The 15,026-nt window shown below is 34.6% G+C and overlaps 1 protein-coding gene across 1 annotated transcript in view; it reads left to right on the forward strand.

Moving 5' to 3' along the window:
• LOC308653302 (EGF-like and EMI domain-containing protein 1) overlaps positions 1-15,026 on the forward strand; it is a gene marked incomplete at its 3' end in the record, with an annotated part of 544,710 nt that overhangs the window by 370,289 nt on the left and 159,395 nt on the right. The window contains exon 5 of the mRNA XM_081301909.1: positions 14,832-14,954. Within this exon, the coding sequence (XP_081158035.1) occupies positions 14,832-14,954 (123 nt within the window). The remainder of the gene's footprint in view (positions 1-14,831; positions 14,955-15,026) is intronic.

The following is a 15,026-nucleotide window of genomic DNA, read 5'->3' on the forward strand; positions in this document are numbered from 1 at the left end:
CATAAATATGACAATTTTAAGATGAATGAAGTTAGAGAGAAAACCTTTCACAAAGGTGTTGACTCTTGTACTCATTTGTGCCCTGACAGATCAAGATCCAACTGAAGTTAGACAAGAGTCATTCCATTAGAAGTTTGCACCTACTCAGGAAGGTTGCCTGCCTGTTAAAATTAGTTGTCCTTAAAGGGTTCTACTTTAGCCCTGACAGGAGGTTTGTGGTATAGACAGTGTTACATCCTTTTGTTTTATCAAATCTTCAGCATATAAGTGTGGCTTGAGTTCTCAGGGGAATACATGCCTTCCACTGAGGATATTCTAGAATGTTGGCATCATCATTTGCATCTGAAGAGTCTTCCAGAGCACAAAAGCATTCATATGCCTTGCTGCTTTCTCAAGTGTGGAGCAGCATCCAACTGGATGGATGATACAGCCTTGGCCATGAAAATTGATTGAAAAGAATGCAGGCTTTCTGTACCATTGAGCAGCTTTTAGTTCTTTAGGAAACAATTTAATCAAAATCTTCGAGATTGCCATGCATGTTGGCCCAAGCCTATAATCCCAGCTGCTTGGGAGGCTGAGGCAGGTTCATGGCAAATTCAGGACCAGCCTCAGCAATTTAGTGAGGTCCCATCTCAAAATAGAATTTTTAAAAAGTCTGGGATGTAATTCAGTGCAGAAAGCTTTTGGGTTCAGTCCCCAGTAACACACACCCAGACACACATACACTGTCTTGAAGATTATTTATTTTTAAAAATTCACACTGCATATTCTGTTAAATATTCTAAAACATAAGTAAATTCAGAATTTGGACTAAAATTAATATCATTGAACACCATGGCAGAGAGTATATACAAAAGGAAGGAAGATAGAAGGAATCTTTTAGTTTTAACTTAAAAGAAATTTTTACTGTTCATTTGCTGGGATTTTTTTTTCTGAAAGAATACTTATCACAAAGAAATTGGGAATCAAGCAAGTACAGAACAACAAAACCCAAACCATCTATAATCATTATATAATGATTATAGTAAAAAAAAAAAGACAAGAAACCATCTATAATCATTTCATTCAAAGTTAGCATATTTGACTATGTGTTTCAAAGCACAAATAGTTTAGATATATATAGATACATATGGGAATACCTTATGTATGTAAATATAAGTAAAAACACCCTTTATATGGAAAAACATTTTCAAATGTAAATAAATGTTATTCAGGAAAATTATTATTAATTACTGCATGGTAGTCCTTGACTTGGATACATTATACTTTTCTTAAAGTTCTATTGTTTGCTATCCAGGTAGTTTCTACTTTTCCTCCTGTGATGTCCGCCAAATTTAACATGGGGTACGCTGGCAAGGAAATCGATGCATCATTCCTACTTGGTAATGGCCCTCAGCAATAAATAAATAAATAAATATTAAAATTCTCTCTCTCTTTAAAAAAATATGTAAACCATTATGCACAGTGTGATTATATCCTTAGGATTTGTTCTTAAAAGTGAATTTGCTGGGGAGAAAAGTACATCATATTCTGATATTTGTAGCCACTTTAATCTCTGTTATTTCTAACTTGTGCTTTTAATAGCAAAGTACGGTACGTCTTTATGCTACATCCTGACCACCCATGAGTAATAGCACTGATTTTAATATTTATAAATCCAATAATAGAAGAATAGTATTGACTTTATTTTACTCTTATTTTTTTTGGTTACTAATGCAACTGAATAGCATTTGACATTGGACGTTTGTAAATTTGACTTTTTTTCAATTTATTTTATTTCATTAGAACAAATTTCTGTTTGGGAATGTTCATATTTTCCCATTTAATATAATTATATATGTAATATATATTAAATAAATGTAAATTTATTTATAATTGTAAATGTTTTTACCTTTGCCTTATTTGTGTCAATGTTGTTATCTTCGTTTCTCATTTGTCTTTGAATTTTGGACACTCTGAAAGGGAAATTTTAAAGTTTGTATGCACATATTGATTTATATTTTCTATTCCTGGTGTTATTCTAGTTCCCAAAATACAAAATATATGTGTGAAATATTTTTAGCAGTTTTGTGTTACTAAAATTTTCCTCATGCAAAAGAAAGAGACTTTAAGTCCTTTCTGTATCATTTTTATACACTAATTACTTTGATCAACAAAACCTCTAATTATCTTTTATTTCTTAACCCCTGCCAATGTGCAAGTTTAATATTAGCAGTTTGTGAGTTTTCTGAAGGCAAGGGGCCAATTTAGTTTTGCATTTGTTAATATTGTGCATAATTATTAGGTTTAAGGTAAATAAACCTACAGAAAGGGTCCCCTGCACATAATATTTATTATTTTAATATTTTAGACTTAAAACTGAGCATCTTTATTAATAGTTCTCTCTCATGTTATCTTACAGATATATACATATTCATATACATTGTGAGTAATAGGCATTGCATTCATCTCCCCTATAATAAAATATGACAGTTTAAGGGAAGAAAATTTTTCAAATGTTTTTTTAATAGAAAAGCAGTCACTTCATTCAGATATATTTTAAGTAGAGAGCTACCTGATGTGCACAGTGGATTAGAGCAGTTTTCACTCATGGACTGGATTTCATTTGCTAGGGTATCCTCCCCCTCAGCCTCTTTGCTCCCTGCCCAGACCTTTCCTGAAGCAGCTCTGTGGGTCCTTATGGACATGAAGCCAAGCCTTTTATATCATAGAGTCAGTCAAACGAATAAATGAGGTTGCTCAGTGTGAAAGAATAGGCTGTGTGGATGTGAAATGCATGTGTTTGATCCAAAAGTATAAATTATTTTTCAAGAAAACTCTGTTCAGAACCATGAAAACCAAATATTACTTTTAAAAAATTCTATAATTCAAGTAAAACCAAGCAGAAGCAAGTTGAATGAGCCACATTCACTTAGTTTTCCAGTGAAGTAATTTTGCTAGAGCATGGTTTTACATTAGGTGTTATATTTTAGTACTGGTCAACATTAGTAAGAAATTGATGGAAAAAAAATGTAGCAGTTTTTGAAAAAAATCACTGCTGGAGACTACATTGATGTGATACATTCAATTTACTTAATTATTCTTCCCATATGGATGAACATTTAAATTGCTGCAAACATTTTTACTTCACACACACACACACACACACACACACACACACACATAAAGCATATGATCTTTAGTGTTCTTTTTGGTGACCATACTTTTCTGAATAAACATAATTTCATATAGTCTCATTAGTTCATTATAAGATCTGCAAAATATTATATAGGAAAAGGTTACTAATGTCATTTAAATCTTACATCATTTTGAATATAGTTTTAGATGAATTTTTAAAAGTGGCATCACGAGACTCTGGATACCTGAGATATCACAACATATCTTCTCTTTCTCAGAAAACTAAGCTTGGCAAGTTATACACAAATTTATTTTTAAACATATACCCTGATGTTCCTTGGGAAGTCAACCTTCATTAATCGTTTTCTCTATGATGATATTCTGCAGCACAAAGCACAGGACCTAATTATAAAGTCTTATATTCATTGTTAATTACTTTATGTTTATGAGTCACGAAATCCTGGCTTCTTGAATGAATCATATGTAAGAAAGATAAACAACTACATAAGTCTCAGTAAATGGCATTTTCTTTGGAATAATCTTAAGTAAAAGTAATGAGGGTTATTATGGTTTAGATTTGGAATATCCCCCTAAGGTTCATGTACTTAAAGTCTTGGTCTCCAATATAGCAATATGCAAAGGCAAGGCTTTTAGGAAATGATTTGGATCATGAGGGCTTTAACCTTACCAGTGGATTAATCCATTTGATGGATTAATAATTTGAGTGGACTACTAAATGGAAACTGTGGGCATGGTTGATGTAAGTATGTCGCTGGGGACATGCCTCTGAAATCTCTATCTTGTTCTGTAGCCCCTGCCTTCTTCAGCCATACCCTTCCATTATCACATTCTTTCTTACCTTAGGCCAAAGCATTGGAGTCAGCCAACCGTGGACTAAAACTTTGAAAACCATGACTCAAATAAATGTTTCCTACTCTATGTTGCTCTTGTCAGGTATTTTGGTCATCAGGATGAAATTCTGACTAACACAGGATTGAGAAATAATATAAATAAGCATTCTCTTCCTAGTTAAATAGTAACAAACTGATTCTCTTCCTGAGAACAACCAGAACAGTTAGATCTAAAATCAGAATCATTCATTGGAAGACATCAGAGAATATCATTGCAGCCAAGGAAATCCATGAGGTGAGCTTCCCAAACCTAGAGGGATCGATTCATAAGTGACATAGTGAAAAGGCTGAAAGATATGAGAATAAAATTTCTATAAATAGGCAGAACAAGTAGGCTGAGAAGTCTGCGCCTCATTGGTATGAAAACAAATGAGTTCAAAATGAACATGGAAGCCAAAAATGAATTCAAAACTAGCATAAAACTAAAATTTGAGGGATCGTGGTACTGGAGGATAGGCATATCATTCAAGGTTCTGCAAGTGACTAAAATAACAGAAGGGAGTTGGTCAGAGAAAAAAATCATAAAGAATTATTCATTAGAAGCTGAATATGAAATACTAAGAGTGGTAAAGAGAACATTGAAGAATACAGGAATGGCAGATATATAGTAGCCACTGTGAATAGGACTCAAGAACACCCAAGAATGGAATCCCCAAATCAGGATGAAAGTAAGCTCTCACAGGTGTGGCAGGAATCTGCCCATTGTGGTGGGTGGAAAGATTCATTGGAAGCTGCTTGCTGGAGCACTGGTGAGACTGAATGGAAGTTATGCGCCACCAAGCTCCCACTCACCACTAGCAGGGTTACTGCTTACTGGTAAAGATGCTTCTCACTGACAAAGCAGCAGCCTGATCGAAGGTGCAACACAGAAGTCTGAAAAACATAAAGCATTGGCACCAAAGTGAGCAGACTTCCTCCTGCCACCTTCCTCCAATGCACTCTACTAAGAAGGCTCAACATTGACCAGATGGCAAGAAAGAAATGTCTACAAAGTTCAATTCCATTGTCATAAAACAATGCAAAGAAGAGTGCAAGAAAATTGATGACAACTTGGAAAATTTCACCTGAAATGATAATATACATATTAAAAAAATACTTCAAATAATGGAAAGGAAAAAGATAGTGTATAGTAAATAAATGAGATTAATTGGTATTATAAGCAGCTGATAACAGAATTGATAACCTGGAAGACAGGTCACTAGACTGTGTCTAGACTGAAGCCAGGAACAAAAATATGTACATAATATATTAAAACAGAAAATATCACAAGACAAATGATACATAGATAACAGACCTCAAAAACAGAGAAATAAGGAAAAAGCAATATTTGAGCAGGTAATAGTGGGAGCGATTTCTCTAAAACTGAAAGACCTGAACTACAAAATCAGAAGGCATTACAAACTCCATGGAGGAAAACCACAAAGAAAATATATCAAGGCATATACTAGTCAACTATATAAAGAACAAAAACAAAGAGAAAATCTCAAAAGTAGACAAAAATCAGTCGCATGATTTTCAAAAGGATATTTAAATGATAATGGAATGACTTTTACTGTTTAAGGAATCCAACTGCCAACCTACAGTTCCATCCCCTTTAAAATATTCTGCAAAACTTAATTTACAATAAATGAAATGCAGGCAAATTTGTGTATGGAAGAATTTCAAATTATTTATGTAGATACCCACTCTGGAGAAGGGGAGCTTAATTCTCCACTCCTGAGGTATGAGCTGTGCATGACTTTTTTCCAAAACTTACAATTTAAAAACGCGAAAAATTGAATAATTTTACTACTATAAAGTGGAGAAACTGGCAAATACTATATTAGCGGGGGGGGGGGGGCGGTCAAGGTCAACATTAACAGTGTTGTCATGTTGACATGAAACTAGCACTTCACCTCTCTGATCTTCCTCTTTGAAACACCAAAAGCAAGTATAAAATAAGAAAAAAGTCATTAAAAAGACTCAAGTTGAGAGTAATTCTACAAGATGAACAGTCTTCCTTAAGATGCAAGGTTATCATAAACAAGGAAAGCCTGAGAAACTTAAAACCAAGAGGAATCTACAGAAATATGACAAGTATATATAATATCACATCCAGAGGGGAATCCTGGGACAGAAAAAAAGGGAACTGTAAAAACTAAGGAAATATGAATACAGTGTGAACTATTTAATAATAAATGTCAATAGTGACTCATTAGTTATAATGAATGGACCATAATAAAGTAAGATATTTCTACTATTTCTAATAGTAGAATCTGGGATACATGGGGTACAGAGGAATTCTGCACTATGTTTGCAATTTCTCTGAGAATCTAAAAATGTTCTAAAATAAAAATTGTATTTAAAAATTCAGTTTAAAAAATATCATTTCTTGACAAAAAAGAAACCTGAAGAAGAATTTTTGCCAGCTGATACATATGAAAAGACTAAGACAATTTTTAGACAAAAGAATCATTGTTCCAGAAGGAAGCACAGAAATCCAGAAAGCAATAATAAGTACCAGAAAATATACATATGTAGATAAACCACAGTGACTACCAGTTATTCAAAATAGCAATAATAATGTCCATGTTATCTAAATATATAAAATTAAAATACATGATAACAATAATATAAGAAGTTCAAGATTAAGGGAGTTGAAGTGTGGATTCTAGCATTATCTGGAAGTGGTTAAAATACAAATTATATTAGACTTTCGTAATAGAGATTGTAATATCCAGGGTAACAACTGAAAAAATAATAAAGCAATATATGGCTGACAATCTAAACAGAGGGCAAATAAACACTAAAAATTAGATTTAAAGAGAAAAAATAATGGAGGTAAAAGCAACATAAAATATATGGGAAAGTTAAAAAAATAGCAAACTGGTAAATTTAATACAAGCATGTCAGTAATTACATTGAAAGTCTATGTTATAATTCTACTTTGTCTAATAAAAGACATAGAATATTTAAAATAACATTTTAACATGTTAAAATAAAATTTATAGAAAATGTTGAGAGAAAATTTCTCAAATATATGAATATAGAAAATGGTTCAAAGTAAGCTTTAAAAAAATGAAATTTCAGGCAAACACTAACCCAAAGAAAACTTATACAACAATACCAACATCACAAAAAGTCAATTTTAATGAAAGAAACATTGGTAAATCTAAAGAGGTACATTTTATAATAACAAAGGGTTTTATCTACTAGAATGCTGTTGCGGTCTAAATTTGTATGCACCTCAAAATAAACTTCAAATTAGACAAAAAAAAAATTGTGTTTATGAAAGGACAAATGTAAAAATCAGAAAGATTTTACTATGCTTCTTTCACTAACTGTAAAATAAACATAAAAGATAATCCATAAAATAATGAAATTAATGTAGTTAAAAGTGTAATTAATGGATTTTCATATGCATTTTCATAGGCATTTAATATATACATATAAATATGTGTGTATGTATATGTTTTGTTTATTTGTATATATTTGCACATGTCTACATACAAGAAACACATCTGGCAATTGCAGAATATACATTTTTTTCCAATAAATATACTTTTTTTTAGCCAAAATTGATCATGTGTTAATTTCACATAATCAAGCTTTAGAAAATTTTGAAGAATCAAACTCACATAGAGTATATTCTCTGTTCATGGTACTAATCTAGCATTTCATAATAACAAGATGATTAGAATTTCCTCAAAGATTTGAAAAACACCCAACATACACTTTAAATAGTCATAGAAAGAAATGTCAGTGTAGATTATGCAATATTTTGTGTTGAATGATAATTAAAATAAAACATATCAAAAATTGTGGGATATAGCTAATACTTTATTTTTAGGAAAATATATCACGTCAAATGAACACATTGATGCAATACACTGGGTTCAGCAAGGCTCTGTTCAGAGGAGGTATTGCTCCTGTTCCTGAATTCTCAGCTGTCCTGTGACTGACTTAGTCAATAAATATCTGAGGAGTGATTCGATATGACTTCTAGATCCTAAGAAGCATGTAGCTTCTGTTTGGATCTCTGGGAATGGTCCTTCAGGGTAATGGTAGTCACCATGTAATACATCTAAACTCTCCAGACCATTAAGAAGAGAGGCTGCATGGAGAGAGAGGGAAACACTCTACCTGCCACACACATGTCCCAACCACTGCAGCCGTATCCCAGCATGTGAATGAAAAGCCTGTCTATAAGTACAGTCCCACCTGCCACTGATTCCGCCATCGTGGGACCACAAGTGAGGACCAACCAGCTAAGCCTTCAATCCCAGAAATGAGAAAAATAGTAACAATCAATTGTCTTTTTAAATCATTTGTTGTTGGGGTAGCTAGATGCATGTTGATAGATAACCAGAATTTTTTTTTTTTACTTAAATGACAATAATATTTATTTATTTATTTATTTTTTATTGGTTGTTCACAACATTACAAAGCTCTTGAAATATCATATTTCATACATTAGATTGAAGTGGGTTATGAACCCCCAATTTTACCCCAAATGCAGATTGCAGAATCACGTCGGTTACACATCCACAATTTTACATAATGCCCTATTAGTAATTGTTGTATTCTGCTACCTTTCTTATCCTCTACTATCCCCCTCCCCTCCCCTCCCATCTTCTCTCTCTACCCCATCTAATGTAATTCATTTCTCTCCTTGTTTATTTTCCCATTCCCCTCACAACCTCTTATATGTAATTTTGTATAGCAATGAGGGTCTCCCTTCATTTCCATGCAATTTCCCTTTTCTCTCCCTTTCCCTCCCATCTCATGTCTCTGTTTAATGTTAATCTTTTCTTCCTGCTCTTCCTCCCTGCTCTGTTCATAGTTGCTCTCATTATATCAAAGAAGACATTTGGTATTTGTTTTTTAGGGATTGGCTAGCTTCACTAAGCATAATCTGCTCTAGTGCCATCCATTTCCCTGCAAATTCTATGATTTTGTCATTTTTTTATTGCTGCATAGTACTCCATTGTGTATAGATGCCACATTTTTTTATCCATTCATCTATTGAAGGGCATCTGGGTTGGTTCCACACAACTATCTTATATTTGATAAAGGGGCTAAAAGCATGCAATGGAGGAAGGATAGCATCTTCAACAAATGGTGTTGGGAAAACTGGAAATCCATATGTAACAAAATGAAACTGAATCCCTTTCTCTCGCCATGCACAAAAGTTAACTCAAAATGGATCAAGGAGCTTGATATCAAATCAGAGACTCTGTGTCTGATAGAAGAAAAAGTTGGCTCCGATCTACATATTGTGGGGTCGGGCTCCAAATTCCTTAACAGGACACCCATAGCACAAGAGTTAATAACAAGAATCAACAAATGGGACTTACTTAAACTAAAAAGTTTTTTCTCAGCAAGAGAAACAATAAGAGAGGTAAATAGGGAGCCTACATCCTGGGAACAAATTTTTACTCCTCACACTTCAGATAGAGCCCTAATATCCAGAGTATACAAAGAACTCAAAAAATTAGACAATAAGATAACAAATAACCCAATCAACAAATGGGCCAAGGACCTGAACAGACACTTCTCAGAGGAGGATATACAATCAATCAACAAGTACATGAAAAAATGCTCACCATCTCTAGCAGTCAGAGAAATGCAAATCAAAACCACCCTAAGATACCATCTCACTCCAGTAAGATTGGCAGCCACTATGAAGTCAAACAACAACAAGTGCTGGCGAGGATGTGGAGAAAAGGGTACACTTGTACATTGCTGGTGGGACTGCAAATTGGTGCGGCCAATTTGGAAAGCAGTTTGGAGATTCCTGGGAAAGATGGGAATGGAACCACCATTTGACCCTGCTATTGCCCTTCTTGGACTATTCCCTGAAGACCTTAAAAGAGCATGCTACAGGGATACTGCCACATCGATGTTCATAGCAGCACAATTCACAATAGCTAGACTGTGGAACCAACCCAGAAATATTTTTAAAAGAAGAAAAACTAAGCAACAATTTAAATCTCCCTCTTGTGAGAAACCCAAAGTAGAAGAAAAGCAATAGTAAAGATTATAGCACAGATTAATTAAATTGGAAAATATGCAATACTTAAAAACTAATAAAACCAAAAATATATTTTTCTTGGAAAAGACTAAAACAGATGATATAGAGCTGAGGGAGGTAGCTAAGACAGAGAGCTGAGACAGAATAGAGAGATGATAGATGGGAAGATAAAATTGATAACTTATAAAACTGGTCAAGGAGAAAAGAAGAGCCATGCACGGTAGGGCATACCTGTAATCCCAGCAGCTCAGGACCTGAGGCAGCAGGACCACAAGTTCAAAGCCATCCTCAGCAACTTAGTAAGACTGTCTCAAATAAAATTATAAAAATGCAGGGAGGGGGTGCTGAGGATATGGCTCAGTGGTTTAGCATCCCTGGATTCAATTTCTAGCATGAAGAAGAAGGAGGAGGAGAAAGAATGCACGTATTATGAATTTCAAATATAGGGAGTATGAGAATATTATAAAGAGCTTAACAACAGTGCATTGGAACATTTATATTAAATGGATAAATTTCTCAAAACATAACTTTTCTAACATGTTTAAATTAAAAACTAAATATTATATATAATCAATAAATTGATTTTTAAAATCTTTTTTCATTGGTTCTTTTTAGTTATACATGACAGTAGACTCATTTTGACATAATTATGAAAGCATGGAATCTATCTTGTTCTAATTAGGTCTCCAGTTTCTCCCCGTCCCCTCCCCTATCCTCACCCCTACCCCCTTCTCTGATGATCTTTCTGTCATTTCCTCATATTTAAAAAAATTTCTTGTGGATATACATGATGGTGAGGTTCCCTGTGGTCTATTCACATATGTACATAGGAAAGTTATGCCAGATTCATTCCACTGTCTTTCCTTTTCCATCCCACTTCCCTTCCCTTTGTTCCCCTTTGAATAAATTAAATTTATTAATAAGTTTACTCACACAAACACATAATCCCAGGCCCCAGATAGCATCATAAATGGACTCATCCAAACATTTAAGTAAGAAATGACACCAATATTATACAGTTTCTTCAGAGATGAGACAAAGAGAAAGAGCTTCCAATTTGTTTTACATATCCAGTACAACATGGGCACCAAAACCTAGTACTATAAGAATATTATACAAAAAGTACAGGCAAATGTCTCCCATGAACTTAATCACAAAATTCTCAACAAAATATTAGCTGACTGATATATATATATATATATATATATATATATATATATATATATACACACACACACACACACATACATACACACACACACATATAAAAATTAGTGTATCATGATCAAGTTTATTTCAGAGATGCAATGATCAATCAATGTTATTCATTACATTACAGAATTTATAAGAAAGATCATATGATTATAGATTCACAAAAAGTAGTAAATAAAATTTACCATCTATTTATGATACAAATATGTAGAAAACAAGAAGTGGAAATAATTTTTAATTGATAAAACGAATCTCTTTAGATAGATAGATGGAGATGGAAATAGAAATATAGATGTATCTTCAAACTTACAGCACACATTAACCTACTAGGAAATATTAAAAACTATCCTTCTAATATCTGAAGGAAGACAAAGATGACCATTGCCATCAATTCTATTTAACATTGCACTTGAAAACCAACAAGTAAAAGAACCAATATTTTAAGAATTGAACAAATGGACAAAATATTTGAATAAGCATTTCAACAAGATGTCATCCAAATGGCCAATAACATGAAAATGTACTTAACCTAATTAATAATCAGGAAAATGCAAATTAAATTTGCAACATGATGCAATTATAAACTCCTCAGAAGAGCTGAAATGAAAAAACAGAAAATCCCAAATGTTGGCAAAAATGAGTGGCATCTGGTCCCCAATACACAGCTGGTGTGAGTGTAAATCAGAATAATCTCTTTAGAAGGCGATTTGGCTATAACTACTAAAGTAGAACATGCCATAACTTTTGGCCAAGAAAAGCCAGTCTCAGATATATTACCCAACAGGAATGTGTATGTAAGTTCATTGAAGATATGTATGGAAATGTTACCAGCAGCACTTTTCACAGTAGCCAAAAACAAACAAATCAAAAAATAGCCAATTGTCCATCATCAGTGAAATGGATAAACAAATATTGTGGTATGTTTGTAGAACAGAATAATATACAGTAATAAGAATGAATGAACTATAAATATTTGCAACAAGATGATATGTGTTGTAAACTGAAATTACAGACAAAAGAAGCCACACACACACACAGACACACAAATTATTTATGATATGATTCTATATATACATTATCAAGACAGTTGCCTTCAGTAAGATAGGGTTTTCTTGGGTGCTAGTCATGATCTAGTGGTGTGCTAAGATTGCACTGGTGAGCTAAGATGTAGCTCAGTGGTAGAGCACTTTCCTAGCATGCACAAGGCCCTGAGTTTGATCCCCAGCAACACACACACACACATGATAAAGAAAAAAAATTGCATTGATATATTTTTATTTCTGCAAAATCTTTAAAGTGTGTAGTTAGGAATTGTATACTTTTCTATGTATAAGACACAGTTTCAATGAAAAGTTAACTAACAATGTATAAAAGCAGTCTCAACAGCAGCACATTGAGGGGCAAACAAAATCAATGGTATCCAGTCAAGAGGCACAGTCAAGATCCCTCTGCCTGGTACCTTGTTGCTCCTGCATCCAGTTGTTCCCTTCTCTGCAGGCTACATTATGATGGCACAGCTCTGTCTTGCTCTCATTTTGCTTCTGCTGTTCCTGACTAACTCATTTTCTTTCTCTCTCTAGGTCTTCTAACACTCTCTCCCACCTTCACCTATGCACTTTCTCTGCACTTTCCACTCACTGTGTCTTCCAGGCACACTCATCTCATGGGAAAAGATCTATCCAAGTCAGCTTGTCAACATGAAGTAGAGGTGCCCATTTTTTCCCTTTAATTTTTATTGTTGGTTGTTCAAAACATTACATAGTTCTTGACATATCATATTTCACACTTTGATTCAAGTGGGTTATGAACTCCCATTTTTACCCCATATACAGATTGCAGCATCACATCAGTTACACATCCACTGTTTTACATATTGCTATACTAGTGTCTGTTGTATTCTGCTGCCTTTCCTATCCTCTACTATCCCCCATCCCCTCCCCTCCCATCTTCTCTCTCTACCCCATCTACTGTAATTCATTTCTCCCCCTTGTTTTTTTCCCCCTTTCCCCCTCACTTCCTCTTGTATGTAATTTTGTATAACCATGAGGGTCTCCTTCCATTTCCATGCAATTTCTCTTCTCTTTCCTTCCCCCCCCCACCTCTCACCCCTGTTTAATGTTAATCTTCTTCTCATGCTCTTCCTCCCAACTCTGTTCTTAGTTACTCTCCTTATATCAAAGAAAACATTTGGCATTTGTTTTTTAGGGATTGGCTAGCTTCACTTAGCATAATCTGTTCTAATGCCATCCATTTCCCTGCAAATTCTATGATTTTGTCATTTTTTAATGCAGAGTAGTACTCCATTGTGTATAAATGCCACATTTTTTTATCCATTCGTCTATTGAAGGGCATCTAGGTTGGTTCCACAGTCTTGCTATTGTGAATTGTGCTGCTATGAACATCGATGTAGCAGTGTCCCTGTAGCATGCTCTTTTAAGGTCTTCAGAGAATAGACCGAGAAGGGGAATAGCTGGGTCAAATGGTGGTTCCATTCCCAGCTTTCCAAGAAATCTCCATACTGCTTTCCAAATTGGCTGCACCAATTTGCAGTCCCACCAGCAATGTACAAGTGTACCCTTTTTCCCACATCCTCGCCAGCACTTGTTGTTGTTCGACTTCATAATGGCTGCCAATCTTACTGGAGTGAGATGGTATTTTGAGTATAACTACAGTAGCAAATCAGCTGGGAGCAATGGTGCACACATAATCTCAGCAATTCTGGATGCAGGAAGGATTGCAAGTTCAAGGTCAACCTCAGCAACTTAGTTAGATTTTGTCTTAAAATATAAATTTTAAAAGGCTTGGGATATATATATCTCAGTGGTAAAGAGCCCTTGGGCTCAATCCCCAATCAAGAAAAAAAAAAAAAAGGAACCTTGGAACCTTGGTAACAAGTCACCTCACAGGCCACTGTCAAAGTTGCAGATAGGTTAGAATACTTGTAAGCCACAGTTGGATAGTAGGAATACATAAAATTCAGCTCTCTCTGAAAGAATAAGTCTGGTCACAGGATTAGAAGTGGGAATATCCAATCCATGAACACAACATATTATACTTGGTTAGTCCTCAATCCCAGCTAGGTGTCAACCTTTGGAAACTACAGAACTACAGGCTCACCTTCCTCCCATTGTCTGGCACATTGAAGAATATGCAAGAGGAGATGCTCAGCAGTTATTTATTTGAAGAACTGATAACAACAAATAGGTGACCTAGTGTCCTGACTCTAATCTCTGTCTCTGTTCTCAGACTCATCCTCAAACAATGACTTGGATGTGAAATATCTGGATCTGTACTGTAAGTCTCCAAAATCCATGTCACAAACATGAAAAGCCACACCATGTCCTCAGTTCACTGTTCAAAAGTAGCATTTCAGATACCAAAGATTATAATGTGTCTCTTTCTTTACATCAAACCTAGAGTGCATTGGCTCTAACTAAAATGAGATGCCAGTCCATTTCATTTAATCTGCAGTCAAAGGATGATGTCACTGTGCTGGTTCATTTTTAGGAGAGCCACTGAAATTTCTTTCTGTGTGTTTAGTTTCAGGAGATTGATTCTGTTTAACTATTCAATTGCAGATATAAATGAATGTACTATTGACAATGGTGGCTGTCAGGACCAGTGCTGTAATACAATTGGCAGTTATTATTGCAAATGTCAAGCTGGCCAGCAGCTGGAAGAAGATGGCAGAGGATGTGAAGGTAACAGTTAAGACTGTCTGCTTACTGATAAGGAAAAAAGAGAGCATGTATGCAATGCAAAAGAGGGGTTTC

The sequence above is a fragment of the Spermophilus citellus genome, assembly GCF_964194105.1.
Source record: "Spermophilus citellus genome assembly, chromosome: 7".
Classification (NCBI taxonomy): Eukaryota; Metazoa; Chordata; class Mammalia; order Rodentia; family Sciuridae; genus Spermophilus; species Spermophilus citellus.